Source organism: Notechis scutatus, chromosome 1, assembly GCF_049901735.1.
Source record: "Notechis scutatus isolate UNSWTSFEM ecotype Mainland chromosome 1, rNotScu1.2, whole genome shotgun sequence".
Lineage (NCBI taxonomy): Eukaryota > Metazoa > Chordata > Lepidosauria > Squamata > Elapidae > Notechis > Notechis scutatus.
In genome coordinates, this window is record NC_142009.1 from 61,851,672 (window position 1) to 61,871,447 (window position 19,776).

At 37.6% G+C, this 19,776-nt stretch overlaps 1 protein-coding gene across 1 annotated transcript in view; it reads right to left on the reverse strand.

Moving 5' to 3' along the window:
• Positions 1-15,527: 15,527 nt before the first annotated feature.
• ZFAND3 (zinc finger AN1-type containing 3) overlaps positions 15,528-19,776 on the reverse strand; it is a 121,252-nt gene continuing 117,003 nt past the window's right edge. Inside the window, exon 7 of the mRNA XM_026681358.2 lies at positions 15,528-18,053. Coding sequence (XP_026537143.1) covers positions 17,899-18,053 — 155 coding nt within the window. The 3' untranslated portion in view covers positions 15,528-17,898. The remainder of the gene's footprint in view (positions 18,054-19,776) is intronic.

Genomic DNA, 19,776 nt, shown 5'->3' on the forward strand with positions numbered 1-19,776 from the left:
CATTGGGATATCAAGGGAAATGGAGTCTGTCCATGCTTGCCAATTGCTCGAATCTCCCCAGGGATGTTCCTACTGCAGTTCACAAGAGAAAAGCCAAACAGCGCAATTTAGATACCAAATAAAGATGGAATGTCGTTTAATCTGATGTTAGAGCTTGTTACTTTTTCATGCAAAAAGCATGAAAATGTTACATGAAAAACCAATAAATGAACAGAAAGTTATGTTATTGGCATCCATAAAAAGATAAATTTATAATAATTGGTGTGGCATGATTCTCATTGCTATATCATATTTTGCAGAAAGGTTATGGAGCATAATCACACATCCCCTTTGTAATTTTGAATAGATTTCTTTTAGGTGCAGGATATTGGTTTAAGCATGATTGTTCATTTAGGCTTCACACAACACCAGTAATGCTAACAACTTTATTTGCTCGGGTCACAGGTCAAGAGCAGTATTATACCTCAAGGGAAATAGAGGAGAAAGCAGGAATCTGGACTGTGCTTGAGAAGACAACACACAGTTAATTCATTTATATGAATATTACAGAAGTCAATCACTTCTGTTATGAGCTCAGAACAGTAACCATATAGTAACCATTCTGCTAGAACAGGTGTCGCCAATCTTTTGGAGTTCAGGGACCACCAAACTCATAATTTAAGATCCCAGGGACCACTAACTGGTTCTGTGGGCATTGTCGAATTTGTGGGTGTGACTTCATGGTCATGTGACTGGCTGTGCATGTATGTAAATATTATAAATATTTATATAAATATTGATTTTTTTTTATTAAAAAAGAGCAGCTTTTACCCAAAATCAAACAAAGCAGGCAGGCAGATTGAGTTGCTCACAGAATCACAATTCAGAGTTCGATCTATCTGCCATCGGCTAGCTCAGTCTGTCACATAAAATTTGCTTGCAAGCAAACTCACAAAATTAACTCACGACACTCCATGTATGTAAATATTGATTTTTTTTATAAAAAAGAGCAAATTTTACCCAAAATCAGGCAAAGCAGGAAGATTGAGTTGCTCACAGAATCATTTAGTGATCTATCTATCTGCCATCGACTAGCTCAGTCTCTCAAATTTGCTTGCCGTGAGTCTGCACTGAATTTGCTTGCAAGCAAACCTTCAGTCCTAAGGGAGGTTCGGCTGTATTTAAAAGCAGAGCCGAAGATCTAAAGACTAGATACAAAGCAAGAAATCCAACCATTTCCTGCTTCGTAGCTAATCTAAATCTCCCAGCACAGCAGAACAGATGATGGTTGGAAAAAGGAAAAATAGCAATTTAGCAGGTAAGTTTGCTGGGTAAGGAGTGAGTGGGCAGGGAGGGCTCCCTCGGGCCATGTGGGTGGTGCAGCCTTGTGTTCCTGTGCATCCTGGATTGCTTTGGGGGGGGTGTGCTCTGGGGGTGAGATTTCTCTGTGACCCACCAAAAATTTTTCTCACCAGTTGGTGACCACTGTGCTAGAAGACTCCTATCATGTCCTCTCTCAACCTTCTCTTCTGAAAGCTATGCATTTTTAAACCATTCTTTGTAGGACTTGATTTCAATCCTTCCATTTCATCCACATAATAAACCCATGCTGGACTGTGAGACAGTAAATATACAGTACTATGATTCAGGACTTGTTGCTTCTCTGAGAAAGAAGCTATAGCTGCAGCTGTGGTTGCTCGCTATTCCTTCTGCATCATGATTCCTCTGGCCAGCAGCATAGAGTGCCAGAAGTATATAATATTAGCAATAAGCATAAGCTTCTGTATGAATCTATAAAACAAAGGGTTGCCAGCAGTGAACTCTCTGGACGAGGGGTCTCCAACCTTGGCAACTTTAAGCCTGGTGGACTTCAACTTGAAGTTGCCAAGATGAAAGACCCCTGCTCTGGAGCATTTCCCAAAGACATCTATCTTCTTAAAAGATGCCTTCTTTGCATGTCCTTGTCTTCCTTTTGCATCTCATCATAACATTCGGGGGAATTTAAAGATTGCAGTGGGTAGAGCAAATAGGCAGAGTGGTTGGGACTAGAATTTCTGCATTTTCTAGATGGGGTGGGGGGGGGTCATGTCAGTTGTTACATGTGTAAAGACTGCATTTCACCTTACATTATTCTTTTAAGCGTTTCCTATCTGAAAATGGCAGGAAATTATACTGCTCATTTTTAGCAATTGTGTTTGGAGTAGGCTCTAAAGGCAAAACCTCCCTCCAAATCTAGGCTTAAAATGCCTCATTTTTGAACTCTGAGATTGTCCACTTCTATCAGCTGCCTATTATCTTGTGTTCAAGTCAATGAGAAGTATTTCAAAGCTCACCCAGCATTCCCTTTTCTTTGGAGCATCCCCAATAGAATTTACAGAGAGACATCTACAGTATGTAAGTTCTCCATTATTACTTATTTTTAGAAGTTGGCAGTAAGGGCCAATAAATGAAACTGAGGTTTCGTCAATTCTTTTTTAATATGGTTTTTCCTCATGATTGGCTCTCCATTATTGCCCATGTAAGGTATATTTATAACAACAACTCTCAAAAGAACTACAAAGATATCAAACCATAAAATTAATGCTTCTCATTTAAAAAAAAAGTTGAAGAAATTCAGACCAAACCTATAAGCATTTTTGTCCAGCTGAATGGCTGCAATAAAGGTATCTATCTATAAGAGTATTCATTCTAAAATCAATACTACTAATGCTTAGGACTGCAGCCTAAGGCAACTTTTTCAAAATTACAAATGCAGTGATGAACCAATTAGAAGTGAGGGATTGCTGAGCTAAAGGTTTTTAATGAGATAAAAAAAGTCTGGTCTGTTAAAAAGAAAACCTCTGAGCACAAACCCTACCCTAGTTTAAAAGGACTTCCATTTGTTTTCCATGTACAGAATGGTCTAATTAAATCTGTTTACACTTGTGTCTATAAGATATGACAGAATGCAAGGTGGTCATAAGGGGCTGTCTTCCACAAAAACTCATGAGACCAGTTGATCTGTCTTTTCCAAAGCCCCAATGAAAGGCTCTTCTATGCAAATTGCAGTGTTAAGAAAAATATGTTCCCCTTTTGCAGTGGAGATTCTTTGAAATATACCTTACACGACCCTCTTCATAATAGATAACAGATAATCAAAGTTGGAAGGGACCTTGTAGGTCATCTAGTCCAACCCCCCGCCCAAGCGGGAGACCCTACACCATTTCTGACAAATTGCAGTCCAATCTCTTCTTGAAAGTCTCAACTGATGACGTTCCCACAACTTCTGAGGGCAAGCTGTTCCATTGGTTGATTGTTCTCACTGTCAGAAAGTTTCTCCTTATTTCTAAGTTAAATCTCTCCTTGTTCAGTTTCCATCCATTATTCCTTGTCTGGCCTACAGGCGCTTTAGAAAATAGATTGATCCCTTCCTCTCTGTGGCAGCCCTTCAAATATTGGAAGACTGCTATCATGTCTCCCCTGGTCCTTCTCTTCACTAGACTAGCCATGCCCAGTTCCTGTAACCGTTCTTCATATGTTTTAGTCTCCAGTCCCCTAATCATCTTGGTTGCTCTTCTCGGTACTTTTTTTAGAGTCTCAATATCTTTTTTATAATGTGGTGTCCAAAACTGGATGCAGTACTCTAGGTATGATCTTACTAAGGCTTTATAGAGTGGTATTAGTACCTCACTTGATCTCGATTGTATCCCTCTGTTAATGCAATTTAGGATTGCATTAGCTGTTTTGGCTGCGGCTGCACACTGCTGGCTCATATTTAGCTGGTTGTCCACTAAGACTCCAAGATCCCTCTCACAGTTACTGCTATTAAGCCTGGTTTCACCAGTCTATATGTGTACTTTTGGTTTTTCTTGCCCAAGTGTAGGACTTTACTTTTCTCTACATTGAATTTCATTTTGTTAGATACGCCTAGTGTTCTATCTAGTCTGTCAAGATCCATCTGGATCTTGAGCCTATCTTCTTGGATGCACATGTTGGCTCTAAATCAACTGATATGTGTGAGCATATTACCACTTATAGGTAGGATTGTGTGCTCCTGACAATTAGTAGTTGGAGGGCATTTATTTGCTTCTTAGTGGCATGTAATGGTCATTTCTGAAATAAAAAGCTAAATGAGGCAGACCCTCCAGCATTTTATCATATTTTGTTGGAAGTTAGAAATAATCTTTCATGAGGACTTCTGATGAGGAATTCAGAACAGACAGCCCATGGACAGCTGGAGACATTACATCTGAAAATTGTGACCAGATACTGGATCCATTTCTCTGGAGAAATGGGAAATCTTGAGATTGCCCATATGTACTCTGGACAACTATTTTTTGTGTGTGAGTAGATGGTAGAAATGATGTTTTTGTATTTGCTTGCAAACATATGGAGTTGTGGGATTCCATGGAGCTCATAGCTTTTAATATAGCCTTTTTATGGATTCAAGGTTCTACCAAACCTGACTTCTTAGTCATAATTTCCTTTTTTTCTCCTACTGCTTTTTAAAAATTGAAAACATTCAGAACCACAATAATTCATATTCACTGAGAAAAATTTTCTTCAATCCTTAAGGAAAAAGTTTTAATTACAAGTTTAAAGTTTTACAAACATTTTTATTTTGCAACATACAGAAAAACATACAGATTAACAGGCTGATTTTACAAAGTTTTAAAGAGTTAAAGGGTCCAGATGGACTTGAATTAGAACTTTAACTATCAAAATCCTTCCCATGTGAAACTTTCTATGCTTATATTTGGAACTGATTAGATGACTTTGAAGATCAGTCACTACAGTACATCACAAGAAAATAAACGTATCAATAGATTTGTAAACAGAAATTTATGACTATTGGGCCCAGAAAATAATGTTAATCTGCTATGATAGAAAAAGTTGATTTATAAAAGGAACAATTTCTATTGAATAAAACTGAAATTAATTTGAAGGTGGATTTAAAGAAGATAGCCTATATAAGAAAAAATGAAATAATGGATATAAAAAACCCACAAAATATTGGATGTACAAATTAACCCAGTTGTTGATTTAACAATTGAAAAAGACACACAAATATTAAATCAGAAGATTTGGATATCTCTTTACATTGGATTTACAAAAGGAAATTGTTGAAGTTGTCAGTGAACCGTGATGAGGGTAACATTTTATACCAGAACTACAAAGGAGCTTGTCAGAGATGCCGACAATTTTGGGATTGAGGCAAGAAAAGTATGAGGTGTAGTCATATGTTGGAACATTGTTTGAAGTGATTACAGATTCTTGGGAGAAAGAGGAAACAATATAAAATGATTAATTTGATCAAGGCTAAAATAAATGGGTTGCTATCTTGGATAATGTTTAATGGATTTTTCTTCACTAGTACTGGATGACAATATTTTAAAGCTTTGTTTATTTGAAGAGAGAAGATAGGGTTTTTTTTTTTAATTGAAAAAAATGAAATGATTTATTAGCTACATTTGTAATATTTATAAAGTAGGATATAGCATATTTTAAAAGATGGTGATAATCTCTTAATGATGATTAAACTTGCTAGGGATGAAACAGGATATGTCTTATTTCTCTGCATTTTTTATTTTTTTATATGTTGTATCTGTTTATTAAAGCTGAATTGTGTTAGCTTTATCTGTATAACATAAGTTTTAATATTTTTAAAAAATTAAAATTATGTTTAAAAAAAAAGAAATATTTCTTCTGCCATGAAAATTAGTAATGCAGGGGAAACTCTTACACAATCTAGGCTTGAGATACAAATAATAGCTGAAGTGGGAAGATTGTTCCCTGACTTCTGATTGTCCACTCATCCATTTTTCTAGCACGGTCATCTGCGCATTTCCTACTGCCTGATTTGGCAGAATCCAGAAGAATCCACTTGTGCTGACTGGGTAGCCCTCATTAGATTGATCTTCTGCTCTGAGAGTTGGCTGTGGAAAATATTTCCTGAGGCAATTAACTCTTCAAATGGGGAAAAACTATGCAATTACTTTAGACCCGCTCCCTCCCTCCCTCTCTCCACACAAACCCACCCAAGAAGAGGAAGAAAAAAAACATCTATGGTTGAATGATAATTCTGTAAAATAATCATCTTTAACATGGTTCCCGTTAGAGACAGAAGCCATGGATAAAAAGCAAGGAAAGCCAGATGGGGGCATTGTGATTCCAAGCAAGCCTGTCTCTCATTCTGTGGGATATTGGGTGATGTTGTGGGCAAGTGCGCAAACATAATGCAATTTGTGTTTGTTTTTTCTCCCAAACAGCATGATAGTTCTGCTTCCCTCCGGTCTTTGATTTACAAGAAAACAAACATCTCTTTCCTTAACAAAGGCACAGAAAGAATTCCCCTTTGAAACAGTTTAATTTTACAGGCCCTGGAGCAATGTCAAGACAAGCCAGGAGCAAAGAAGGGGGGAAAATGCAAAGCAAAGCAAAACACACAAATGAGCTTTTCGGTCTGTTTGAACACAGTTACAAAGGGGAGAGTTCTAATTAACTGAAACTTACCTCATTTGTATTTCACTTAAATATCTCTGCTGTGGATTTTCCCATATCTATATGTTTCATGATGTACAATCAATTGGTAGGTGATGCTCATAGAATTCACATATTCCAAATTCAGGAATCGTATTTACATTCCCCCATGCTGCTTACCTTTAATTTTTTAAAATAACTTTGTCCTTTACAATATATTACACCTATATATTATATAAGTTAGAAAAAGCCACTTTTTTAATAAAAAAATCACAATTGCCAATATATAACATAAACAAAGAGCGCCATCATAAAAATTAAGGTGCAAACAAGAAAACACTAATTAAATACCAGTTTCAAATAGTTTCAGAACCTAGGGATTAGCTAACAGGGCACAGATGCAAAGACACATTGAATGATTTCAAATTTAAATATTAATTACCTGAAGTTGTATTGCTAAGTATATATCTATCCCCATATTCCTGCTTCTCCCCTGACATCTGGGTGCAATTAGAAAAGACAATTGTACAGATAAATATAACACACTCTAAAGGCACTGTGATTCTACAGGAAGACTTTAATGCTAGGGTAGGGCTCTTTGCTTGATTATGGCCACTAAGGGATCATACCTGAGGACTATTACATGAGGACTGCCCCTCCTGAAAGGAATATGGTGAGTTCTAAACTGATTTCTTTGACTTATACATGCAGTCTTCATATCCTCAAAGGCAATGACAGCTGCTTCAAATACCTCTTTACTTTTCATGCTGGGAATGCTAGTAATGTCCTGGACAGACAAAACTGACCTATTCTCACACCTTCATGTGAAGGAAAATAATGACCATCAACTGACCGGAACTAACTTTTACTTGGCAGTTCTGATTTAAGGCCACCTGATAGATCACATGACAGAGGCTACTTGAAGGGAGGCAAGCAAGGAGGCTAAATGCTCTAAGCTGGACATTAAGGCAATTGCTAGTTTATGAACTCTAAGAGGGACCAGTCCTGGCCAAAAATAGTTGTTACATCTTACTCAAGACACAGAGCTTTTACTAAGTATTCCAATCTGTATTCTTTCATAGAAGAATTGCCAGTGTAAGAACCAGCAATCCATAAGGTCTACTTGGCTTGATCTTGATTGCTCTTACTCAAGAAATACCCTAAAAGCAGCTATGAATCAATTCAAAGAAACCTTACACCAAATAATTATGCTAAGATGCTAAAAGCTTAGATGCAACTACAAGAAACCAATAGCCTCCAAGAAGGCTCAACATACAGCTACAGTTTGGCTTGAGGTAGAAAAGTCAGCAAAACGGTCCAAATCAGTCACATCTTGCGAAGTCGTATCTGGTATTCTGAAAGAGGGTAAGTTACTACTTGATAACCCCATGTGAGCTATAGCCCGGGAAGATTTTTACACTAATTTAAAAGACAACTATTCAATTTCTGAGCTCTAATAATCTCCTCCTTGGCTACCAATTATCAGTGACACGAACACATTATTCAGACACTGAAACTAAATAAAGCACCTGTCTTCCTAACCCCGCCCCCACCAGAACTCTTCCAGGTTCACATTGAGGGGTAGGTTCCATTGCTAGCAGGGCTATTTACATATTTACATTGTTTCATGTTGATAAAGTATAAATGTTCTCTCAATTGATGGCTACACACAATCCTCTGAGGACATCCTTGCGTTCCATTCTATGCGCAACTACCACTTTCAATTTATCCATGAACTATTTAGTAGTCTTTCGGGATCACTGTGCTAGAAACTTCATCAGAGCAACAATCTGCTGATAGGTCGCATATTGAGGACCATATGGAAATAATATATGGATGTCTACCATTACATACTAATAAGGATCCAGCAATTTACAGAAGTTATTGGAATTAAGCCCCTCTTCCTTTCAGTGATCTTGCTAAGGTTGCTCCAATCTGATACAAATGGAAGCCTGTGCATATATAGGTAGTCTTTAACAACCACAACTGAGCCTAAATTTTATGTGGCTAAGCAAAAAACATTTGTTAAGTGAGTTTTGGCCCATTTTACAACCTTTCTTGCCACAGTTATTAAGTGACTCACTGCAATTGTAAAATTAGTAAGATGGTTGTTAAGTCAATCTGGCTTCCCCATTGACTTTGCTTGTCACAAGGTGGCAAAAGTTGATTACGTGACCCTGGGTCAGTGAAACCCTCCCATGTATGAAACAGTTGCCAAGCCTTAAAATTTTGGTCACATGACCGTGGGGATGTTACAAAGGTTGTAAAGTGTGAAAAATGACTATGTCACTATTTTCAGTGCCATTGTAATTCTGAACAGTCACTACATAAAAAGTTGTAAGTTGAAGATTATCTGTACATACATATGCCCCCTGGACTGTTAATGTAGAGCATGGGTTAAGAAACGATGATCTGCCCCAAATAGTTAACATTTGTCTATCAAACTCTCAGCAAGTTGTTTTCCAGATATTCAGTTCCAGACTTGTTTAGGAAGCAGGTAACTAATAATGCTACTGACACCTTTTAGATGGCCCATTAGTTAGCCTGACAAAAGGGGATGAATGTTTTTGCTGTTCCATGTTTCAGGTTTGCAACTGAGCACATCTTTAAGAGATTGTCACAATCCATCAAGGAAACTGGTATATGTAGCATCTTATTAGCAAACCTGTTTGTTGTCGTTCTAGGTGTTCACAAATGCTTCATTCACAAATAAAACTGTGGTATGAACTCTGGTTTTTAATGCCACCAAGTGCTATCTGTGCTGAATTCGTGTTTTTTGAAATAAGTTATTTGATTATGGTTATTATTTTTTCTTCCATTATGGTCTCAGCCTTCCATCCTTCCGAGATCGGTAAAATGAAGACCTAAATCAGGGATGTCAAACTCGACTTCATTGAGGGCCGCATCAGGGTTGTATTTGACCTTGGGGGGCCAGGGGGCATAGCCAGAGTGAGCATGGCCAGCTCAACATCACTGGTGTTGGGGGCATTATGAAGTAGTACATAAGTCTATGTGCTATTGCTTTTGCTATTGCTATTTTCAAGGGAATCTTTTATCCAGATACAAATGAGGCGAAGGACTGCTTAGGATCATAATAGTGACTCCATCACATATCCTCCCTCTTATGGAAATAAGTTTGTCACTAATGCTAGTGAATTAATAGTTTTATTTTCCTATTGTGCATTACAAAATCTTGCTGCTTGGGACAACCATATCATAGATGTCTTTCAAGTGCCACATGTCTCCTTGCTTCCTGTTGGCCACATAAATGTCTGGCTTTGAACTGGGCTGTCATTGGTAGAAATAGCAGTACTATGCATCAATATATCATATAAATCTTTTGGCTGAGAAATTATTCTAATAAATCACAGACACAGCTGACAGGAATAGTGGGGAAGAATTTGAACTTTGTGGTCAAATATCTGGAGGACATGAAACATTTCACATAATCTATCCATAATTACTTGTGGGTTTCTGAACTAAACAATTTATCTAGAATGATTACAACCCACCTACAGATCAGCTGATCAGGCTCATTTTATGATGTGCAACAGGAATGTGATGGGGGGGAATAAGTCCTGACTAATACCTGGCCCTTTCCGTTATTATTTAGCAGTGCCCTTCCCTGCAGTTTCCCACAGTCCTACTCATAAGTTAACCCCATTCAGTATCAAAGGCTTTCTGCTTTCTAGTCATGCCTCCATTAATACTTTCTCTGAAAAATAGCAAGGGGATTACTAATGAGCAGTCTCATTATTACCCTTTGATTAGGCCCTTTTGACGGGTTCTTTGCCAGGTCATTCCAATGAGAGAAAGTGGTTTTCTCTTTGTTGTGGTCCGCCAGAGCCTGCAGAGACGGCAGCAGAATCGGACAGTGAGGAAGAACATGGTCCATTCTGGGAGTCTGGGAAGGACTCGGACAAGGGTCTTGCATCTGATAGAGAGATGGGGCCAGGGCCATCTGGAAGTTATGTGCTGACTCCGGAACCTTCAGAATCTGACACAGCAAGGCACAGGAACAAGGGGAGCCTGTTCCCAGTGCGTGTGTACTGCCAGAAGGCAAGAGCAGCTAAGACAAAAGGGGTGACTTGGGAGTAAGGCTTGGAGGTGATTGCCCCTCCCATAAGATATAAAGGAAGTTCAACAACAATGCTCTCAGCAGAACAAAACAATGATTATTAAATTACTAGATGCTAAGTTGATCTAATGATAAATGTGCATTTCATTTTACAGAAGTCATTCACTGCAGGATGGCAGAAATAGAAATTAAGACTCTAGACCACGAGTGTCAAACTAGCAGTGTCACATTGCCATCACATGATTTTTTCCTTTCGTGGAGCTGGGGTGGGTGTGGCCTGCATGTGACACATCCGGTCCACGGGCCATCAGTTTGACACTCCTGCTCTAGACCTACATACTGACTAAAGAGTAAATGTTACTGAACTCAGAGGTACATTTGAATTTGCATAGAAAATTATTTGTAATAAAATAAATAGCCCCAACACTAAGAACTGTTAAATTTTAAAGAAGGGAAAGAATGCAAGCAAGGTTCTTTTAGCACATATTCAGCTACCTCATACTTTTCAGACTCTTCCTGATAAATCCTGGATCTAACTATAACATTCCAATTTCTTTATTTTTCCAGTTCAATATACACATTTTCTATAACCCTAACCCTGACAAGCAGTTCCATGTAGTTTTTCTTCCATAACAATCAACTCATTATTTCATTGTACCATTCAAATGCTGAATTCCACTAATTCCATTAATTTAACCAGAATTCCACTCGTGAAAAAAAAAAAAGCCAAATTTCTTGTCTAAATTTTGTTTTGAAATAGTTATTAAGAAATCAAAATTTTGCCTACCATGCAACATTCCAGACAAAAGTAGTATGCAAATTTAACCATTCAGAAAAAATTAAGGCCATTAAATATAAAAGGAAAAGGCTGTCTTTAGTTCAGCTAATGCTTAAATAATATCTCTGTTTGATTCATGTTTCAGTCACTCTGGTGTCCTTAGTTCAAGAAGTCATCTTGTTGACAGCCATTATTTTCCAAAACTCAAACCTGGTTAGCTGTGCTTTGCAACTAACAAATGTTCGAGTGATGTCTTTCACTTGACTATCAGACTGTAGTAAAGAGTCTATGAAGATTCTCAGTCATCCACGTCATGGTTGCCCCAAAGGTGCTTTTTAAGAGGCAACTGGACTTTCTGGTTTTTTTTGAAGACGTTTCGCTTCTCATCCAAGAAGCTTCTTCAGCTCTGAATGGATGGTGGGGAATGGAAGGATTCCATTCAGAGCTGAAGAAGCTTCTTGGATGAGAAGCGAAACGTCTTCAAAGAAAAACCAGAAAGTCCAGTTGCCTTGAAAAAATACCATTGGGACTGTAGTAAACAGCTTTTCAAAAAAATAATATCAATTGCATTAGAGAAATTATTTTGATTTTAACATGTCCATATCCTGAAGTAGTTACCACTTAAAAGGGTCAATTCAAAAGTTAAAAAAAGTGTGTAATCAACACAGCATATAACAATATAGAGATATGTGAATAGTTTATATCTTATTTAAAGACATTATGTTCAAATCCAGCATGTCAGACATTTATGCAACAATCTTCTGACATGTTACCAGTGCATTTAAACAAGCAGATATTGCACCCACATCCAAATGAAATTGTGTATTTAGGAAATAGAACACGTACATGGACATATGGCTGATTAAATTTAGCTTCATTACAGGTACACTGACATCAGGGCAAAGGTTATAAAAACACAGTTTAATTGCTTATTATCTTTGGTTCATTAGATAGAATGCTCTGTCAGAATGTGGAAAGGATAATGGTGGATCCCAGGATGAGATTTGAAATAAGGCAGGCCATATTTTACAGCCATTCAGCAGTCAACTTAGATATACTGATGAAATACACTGAATCCCTGGTACCTTAATAGGAGATTCAGACAATATGCAGGATACCATATACCAACATTTTACAATTTACAATCATTGATTTGCCTATTAACTTCATGTCCATTATGTCTTGAAACAATAATAAAACTCAGGTCTACACTGGGTTAGAATGCTTTGCTAACAACTGGTCCTTTTGAAAGTCAATACATGTTTAAAGATAATTTGCCCTCTTCGCTCTAAATTTCAGTAACACAGAAATAGGAGCAGCTTGCAAAATGCATTTCAAAGTCACAGTAGTCAAATCACAAAATACAATGTTTCCAACATAAGCAAGGACAATCAAGGGGCCTAATTCTTCAAACAGAGGCCCAAATAATACAAATATATTTTCCTTCACTCCTCCTCCTCCTCCTCTGATTATTACATAATTAAAATATGTAAATTGGGTAGGTCATTTTTCCTTTATAAAATAGTTTATATGCTTTTAGGGAAAAAAGCTCATGAACTCAGAAAGACACAAAAGCAATAAAAAGGCACTTATAGTTGTTGCAGGATCCATTCTGGGTTGGTCATTCATGAGAATGGGTTCCAGTACAAGTCCAAAGCTTGGAAGACTAAACTTCTGGTCCCAGTGTCCCATTCAGATTGGATCCTGCAACATTATTTTGGGACATTTATATTTTGCCTTCACTGATAGTTGCATTTGAGCAATCTTAACCTAATTCAATCTTCCCAGGTTTATTAGATTGAAAGAAGTAAAATATTTATAAATTTAGACACAAGATCAGAAAACAGGAGTCTTTTTGTGGGGAGTGCAAAGACAAATATTGGGAAAACTTGATGTACAGGCTCTATTTAATTTTAAACTGTTTTTAAAGAAAGAAGTCATTGTACTTATTTGTAAAATATCATGTTTATGTTAGCTTGGTTTGCTTATGTAAATTATGTTTGATATAAAATAAGTGTTTTGACTAAAAGTACTTTTAAATGGTATTTATTTTTAATACAAACAGACTAAGGAATATATTAATAAAGGAGACTATTTGTAGGTCAAGGTTGAAATTGGTGGTCTCTGAGCTTGCTCATTTTTTTGCAAGAAATTTCATTATCTAAACAAGTGCTAGTCCAGATGATGTTAGCACTGATGGGTAATAGAAAGTTTGCAAGAAAACAACCAAGCTCAAAGACCACCAAGGACCCCCCCACTTTTTTTTAAAAAAAGATAATTTTTAAAAAAGTGAACATGCAAAAAAATAAAACTGAAGAGTGAAAACACTAAAAAATAGTATGTGATAAATTCCAGATTTTGTTGTGCCTGGCATCAAAGATAAGAGAAAATATTATTTTTTTTTGGGGGGGGGGGGGGGGTGGCAATAAAAGATATACCCTTTGTTACACACGGAACATTAACTAATAATGCCAGTAGTTCTGAATTGGAAACACTATCACCAGAAGCAATTTCTATTCCTTCTAATCCTTTTTCATCATTTTTAATGAATTTGTGAAAACTGTAGATCTGTCTGTACTGAGACAAACTTTCCAATCCTTTCCAATCCTTTCACGTTTATTTCTTAATTTGGAATGTTTCCAAACATTGGAAAATTTCTTTCATGTCTTAAATTTCATGTATAATTTAAAATGAAAATAGGAAATATTTCATAATTCCCCCAGCCCATGGTTAGTCTAGAAAAATGAAAACCAAGCAGCCTTGGGTAAAGAAAACACATTCCAGAAAAATATAATCTACTTCTGCACACACTTCTTGTGCTCTTTTAAATCTTCAGTGCCATGAAACCTGTACAGCATGCAGTTGAGAAAAACTAAACAGAATTTTTTATGTGTGTGTGTTTGTATTTTTAATGTACTTTTCTTTTAACGTGTTGTCTTGTTTTGTCTGTTCCTGTAAAAAATTAGCTTTGTATTTTAATTTTTGAAAAAAAATTACATTAAAATAATTTTAAAAGACTCTTAATATTATACAGTATTATTTAATAAAAACAATTTAAATTCTTAATGCAATGCTGATTTCTAGTACCAGCTTTTTGTTTTGTATCTCTACTATTTCTATGTCACTTGAATATCCCTTGATATTTAACCAGTTTTTTTTAAAGTGCTTATTTTCTGCTGCTTCTTTACTGGGATTTGAATTGCAACAGCTGTCAAAACAGTCTTGAAATGTACCTAAGAATACAAAAAGAATATGGTGAGAGTTCACTTCATTTTGATAGAACTCAACACATGGTTGAATGATCCTCCAGTTTTGTAGTAAACCTTTGGTGACAATTGTGATATGTTCATAATATGAAATTCCACCTAATTCTGCAGAAAAGAAGTCTCCAAGGAGCATGCAATGTCTTAGCAGAACAGTTCAGTATTATATTTAAGTGAGGTCTATAAACCTAGAACTGTATGAATTAAAATATTATCAAAGCTAAATGTAATGCTAATGAGTAATGAGGGGAATTAATAATATAGAATCATATCTAATTTTTGTTGCTAGACCACAAGTATTAAAAAGTTATAAGTTCACACTATATGTAAGAAGTAGATCAAAGTGCACATATATACTCTACTTGTTTAAATATTTTTTTGTACCTGATAATTCAAAATTCAACAAGAAATCAAAGGAATTAAGTTTAGCATCTGTTGGATTTTAATACCCAATGTAAAACCTTTAATTTCTTCCCTTAGTTATATTTGCTGTAGTTTGGATTTTTGTTTGCCGAGTTTTATTATAGAATTCTTTCTGATATATATACTGAACAACCATGAAAATTGAACTAATTCATGAATAAAGTGAAAAAGTAGACAAGGATGTTAAAGTGAATTAAGGAACTTCTGCTGCAGAATACACAAATATTTATGGCAGAATAATGATACCAGTTCGTAGACTAATCTTTGTTCCTGGGTATAAACATTTTAGAAATCTTTTGACACTCTTGAGATTCTTTTTTACATAGGTATAAAATGTCAAACTTAAATATATTGTTCTTATCAGAAAGAACAGTTTTAGGTTTTTTTCTGACCTAGATTTCTCAGCCAGAAATGGCCACCTAAATCTAGTATTTAGGATATGCCTTAATTTGAAGGCTACAGACCAGTAATGAAGTTATTTAAAGAACTAAGCCATATAGCAGCCACTGAATTGAGGAACATACCTACTGCAAAACTCAGAGAAGAATTCAACTTTTAATCTGATCTGTTTAATGGTTTTGTTTCTTTTAAGCAGGAGGAAAAAGAATTACAATCATTTTTAATATTTCACAATGTTAAACTAAAACTGTGCTCTAAGCTACATGTGTAAGTAAATCTAGAACACAAAAAGGGTTAAATAAGATTTCTTTAAGATTACAAGAACTTAAGCTTTCTTTACGTTTAACAAACCTCACAGAACAGATACTGCAAAGGAACAACCCCCCCCCCCCACTTTTTAAAGTGAACATTGTCCATAATTCACATGAACTTGAGTAGTGTTTGCTCAAGAGATACCTTGAAATCAACTGTGCACGTGTATCAGGGCTAAAGAAAGATTAACAAGAGAAAAACAGCATCTTTGTTATTAATCTGAACGTCTTGTACATCAATCAGAATGTCCATCAAATGCTATGCTAGGATTTTAGAAGGGAAGAAAGTGCATAGCGTGGCAGCAGCTGAAGTCCATGTTTGTTTGAAACTCTTCATGGCAAACGCAAAGAAAATTGTCTGGTTTCTCCCACATAGCGATGAAAGGAGAATACTTCCTTAGGAAACAGAACATGCAGCTGGAAATTCCATTTCTGATTTCAAAGCCTTGAGTACAACACAGAATGGCTTTTCCATATTGAACTTTAGAATGGTGGATTGAATACATCACCAATTTGAAATATAGGCAAAGGCTGAGTCTCCTTCACTGGCCATACTGGCTACCAGATTAAATACAAATCAACCTGTAAACTAGTCACTGATCTTCAGAACATACAGAGCAGTCAGTGACTTATTGAAGCTGCTCTACCTTACAACGTTTTTAAAGAGTGATATGAGGGAATTCACTCTTTTTGGTGGCTTAAATGTATTCCATTTGTGAGAAATGAGAGACAAAACAGATCTCCTTTTTCCAGCAACCCTTCCCTATTCCCTACTAGACCTAATTCCAAATTGCTAACTGAGCACTAACCAGTTTGTGGGGTAAACATTCCACGTTAGGCCATTATAAATATATATATATATATTTCTTACAGCCACATTTGCCTGTAGCTAGAGGAAACCACTGCACATTAAAAACAAAGAAACAAACAACAAAAATGTGCAGTTCAGTTCAATGAAATTGACATACCCAGTATAGAACAGTAGCTCTAAAAGACCAGATCTGGAGAGTCCCCATTCTATGCAAGGCATTTTACAGTCACTTGCTTTGCAACTGATGATGAGCAGAGACCTTCACTGAGTACCAAGCTGCATAGTCACAAGGCTGGGACAGCCCATTTGATTATCTCCTTAATACACTGGAAGTGAGGTGTACAAACTCAGTTCAATAAAGGGTGATTTTCCTGGTTGTTCCCCCAATACTGTTAACTGAATTCCATTTGCTACAAAATGTCCTTTACCCCTCAATACACGTCTAGCTACAGAAAGTCAGTCTGTAGAATCCAGGCATGGCTACTGTGCTGTGAATTAGCCTTATTTGTTCAATTATCAGATACCTGCACTTAGCAAAAGGCAAACAAGAGCCAATCAGATTTTGGCTGATGGGAAACAGCAAACTATGGTTGGCATATTGAATTGGATCACACCACTTAAGAAATGTTGTTGATGCTGTGTAGAAAATGCAAGCTGTTTACTGCTTGTTCCAAAATAGCACTAACTTTAAAATAAGATATTTCCTCCTCCACCTTAGTGAAGAAATAATTTCCCTGTAATCTGATATTTTCAACTAATATAAAAGTTGTCATAAGAATCTGTCCCCTCTTTTTGGCTTCCTAGAAAGCTGTTCCTACCACAAGATATTTCCTGATGTTGGTGGCGCTGCATGCCCTTAGAAGACATGCGTGGAAATAGCGAAAGTAAGGGTTTAGGTCTTTTAGGTTTAGCAACCACCCTGCTTGTTTTAAGCAGTTTCACCTCTTCAAGGTTAGCTAATAGTGAGGACAGGAAAGCCAGGCTAATAAGCGTAGTTTCTTCCAGCGTGGTATGCACGTAAGCAGTCTTTTACATCAGTTTCTACTCAGCTGCTGGACAATTCCCAACATAAGGCTTTTTGTTTGTTTGTAAGGACTTGACTCCTGCAATAATAGAAGCCTTTATATTTTTTGTTACAATCCACTAGCCATGCTCAATAATATGTCGTCATTTTTTTTTAATACAATGGCTAGTAGGCACCTTAACAACCAGCCAGTAATCAGTGTTGATCACCATTTAACTCCTAAACTACAGTACCAGGATGGTTGGCTAAAGAAAGAAAATTGATTGGCTGTAGTCTGAAACTTGCCCAGTACAAGTGTCTGGCTGACTTTGTCCTAAATAAGGCTAACATTAGTGAACTAAGAGAACAGCATTTGGTTGAAGAGTCTTGCCACTCAGGAGCAGCCCTCGCCAATGCGCTGGCATGATCGCCCAACTTTCCGGTCCAGTTTCACCATTTTCATAATGGCTTCTTCACGCCCGCGTCCCATGTGGTCAAATGTGCAATCGTGCTGTTCAGGCAGGCGATGCAACATACAGAACACATAACCTGTGAGGACAAAAGGTATATATATATATAAAAAGAATGAATAGACCATAATGTTAGGAATGTACTAACAGCTTCTAAGGAGAGATTAATTACTGCAACAATTTGTAAATGGCTTAGCACACGCTTTTACCATCTAGTCACTAAATAACTGAATGCTACAAGGAATAAATTAACCAACTTAAACCTTCAGGTTACCCACAGCTAGAGAGAGGTACCCATTAAATCTTTTTAATTAAATTACCCATCAAATCTTTCCATGAAGTCATTATTTTTGATATTGTGCCTTCCATTTAATATACACTGCTCAAAAAAAATAAAGAGAACACAAAAATAAGACATCCTAGATCTGAATGAATGAAATATTCTTATTAAATACTTTGTTCATTACATAGTTGAATGTGCTGATAACAAAATCACACAAAAATTATCAATGGAAATCAAATTTAGCAACCCATGGAGGTCTGGATTTGGAGTTACACTCAAAATTAAAGTGGAAAAAAACACTACAGGCTGATCCAACTTTGATGTAATGTCCTTAAAACAAGTCAAAATGAGGCTCAGTAGTGTGTGTGGCCTCCACGTGCCTGTATGACCTCCCTACAACGCCTGGTCATGCTCCTGATGAGGTGGCGGATGGTCTCCTAAGGGATCTCCTCCCACACCTGGACTAAAGCATCCCCCAACTCCTGGACAGTCTGTGGTGCAATGTGGCATTGGTGGATGGAGCGAGACATGATGTCCCAGATGTGCTCAATTGGATTCAGGTCTGGGGAACAGGCGGGCCAGTCCATAGCATCAATGCCTTCATCTTGCAGGAACTGCTGACACACTCCAGCCACATGAGGTCTAGCATTGTCGTGCATTAGGAGAAACCCAGGGCCAACCGCACCAGCATATGGTCTCACAAGGGGTCTGAGGATCTCATCTCGGTACCTAATGGCAGTCAGGCTACCTCTAGCGAGCACATGGAGGGCTGTGTGGCCCCCTAAAGAAATGCCACCCCACACCATTACTGACCCACTGCCAAACTGGTCATGCTGGAGGATATTGCAGGCAGCAAAACGTTCTCCACTGTGTCTCCAGACCCTGTCACATCTGTCACATGTGCTCAGTGTGAACCTGCTTTCATCTGTGAAGAGCACAGGGCGCCAGCGGCGAATTTGCCAATCTTGGTGTTCTCTGGCAAATGCCAAACATCCTGCATGGTGTTGGGCTGTAAGCACAACCCCCACCTGTGGACGTCGGGCCCTCATATCACTCTCATGGAGTCTGCTTCTGACCGTTTGAGCAGCCACATGCACATTTGTGGCCCACTGGAGGTCATTTTGCAGGGCTCTGGCAGTGCTCCTCCTGTCCCTCCTTGCACAAAGGCAGAGGTAGCAGTCCTGATGCTGGGTTGTTGCCCTTCTACGGCTTCCTCCACGTCTCCTGATGTACTGGCCTGTCTCCTGGTAGCGCCTCCATGCTCTGGACACTACGCTGACAGACACAGCTAACCTTCTTGCCACAGCTCACATTGATGTGCCATCCTGGATGAGCTGCACTACCTGAGCCACTTGTGTGGGTTGTAGACTCCGTCTCATGCTACCACTAGAGTGAAAGCACCGCCAGCATTCAAAAGTGACCAAACCACCAGCCAGAAAGCAACTGAGAAGTGGTCTGTGGTCACCACCTGCAGAACCACTCCTTTATTGGGGATGTCTTGCTAACTGCCTATGCTTTC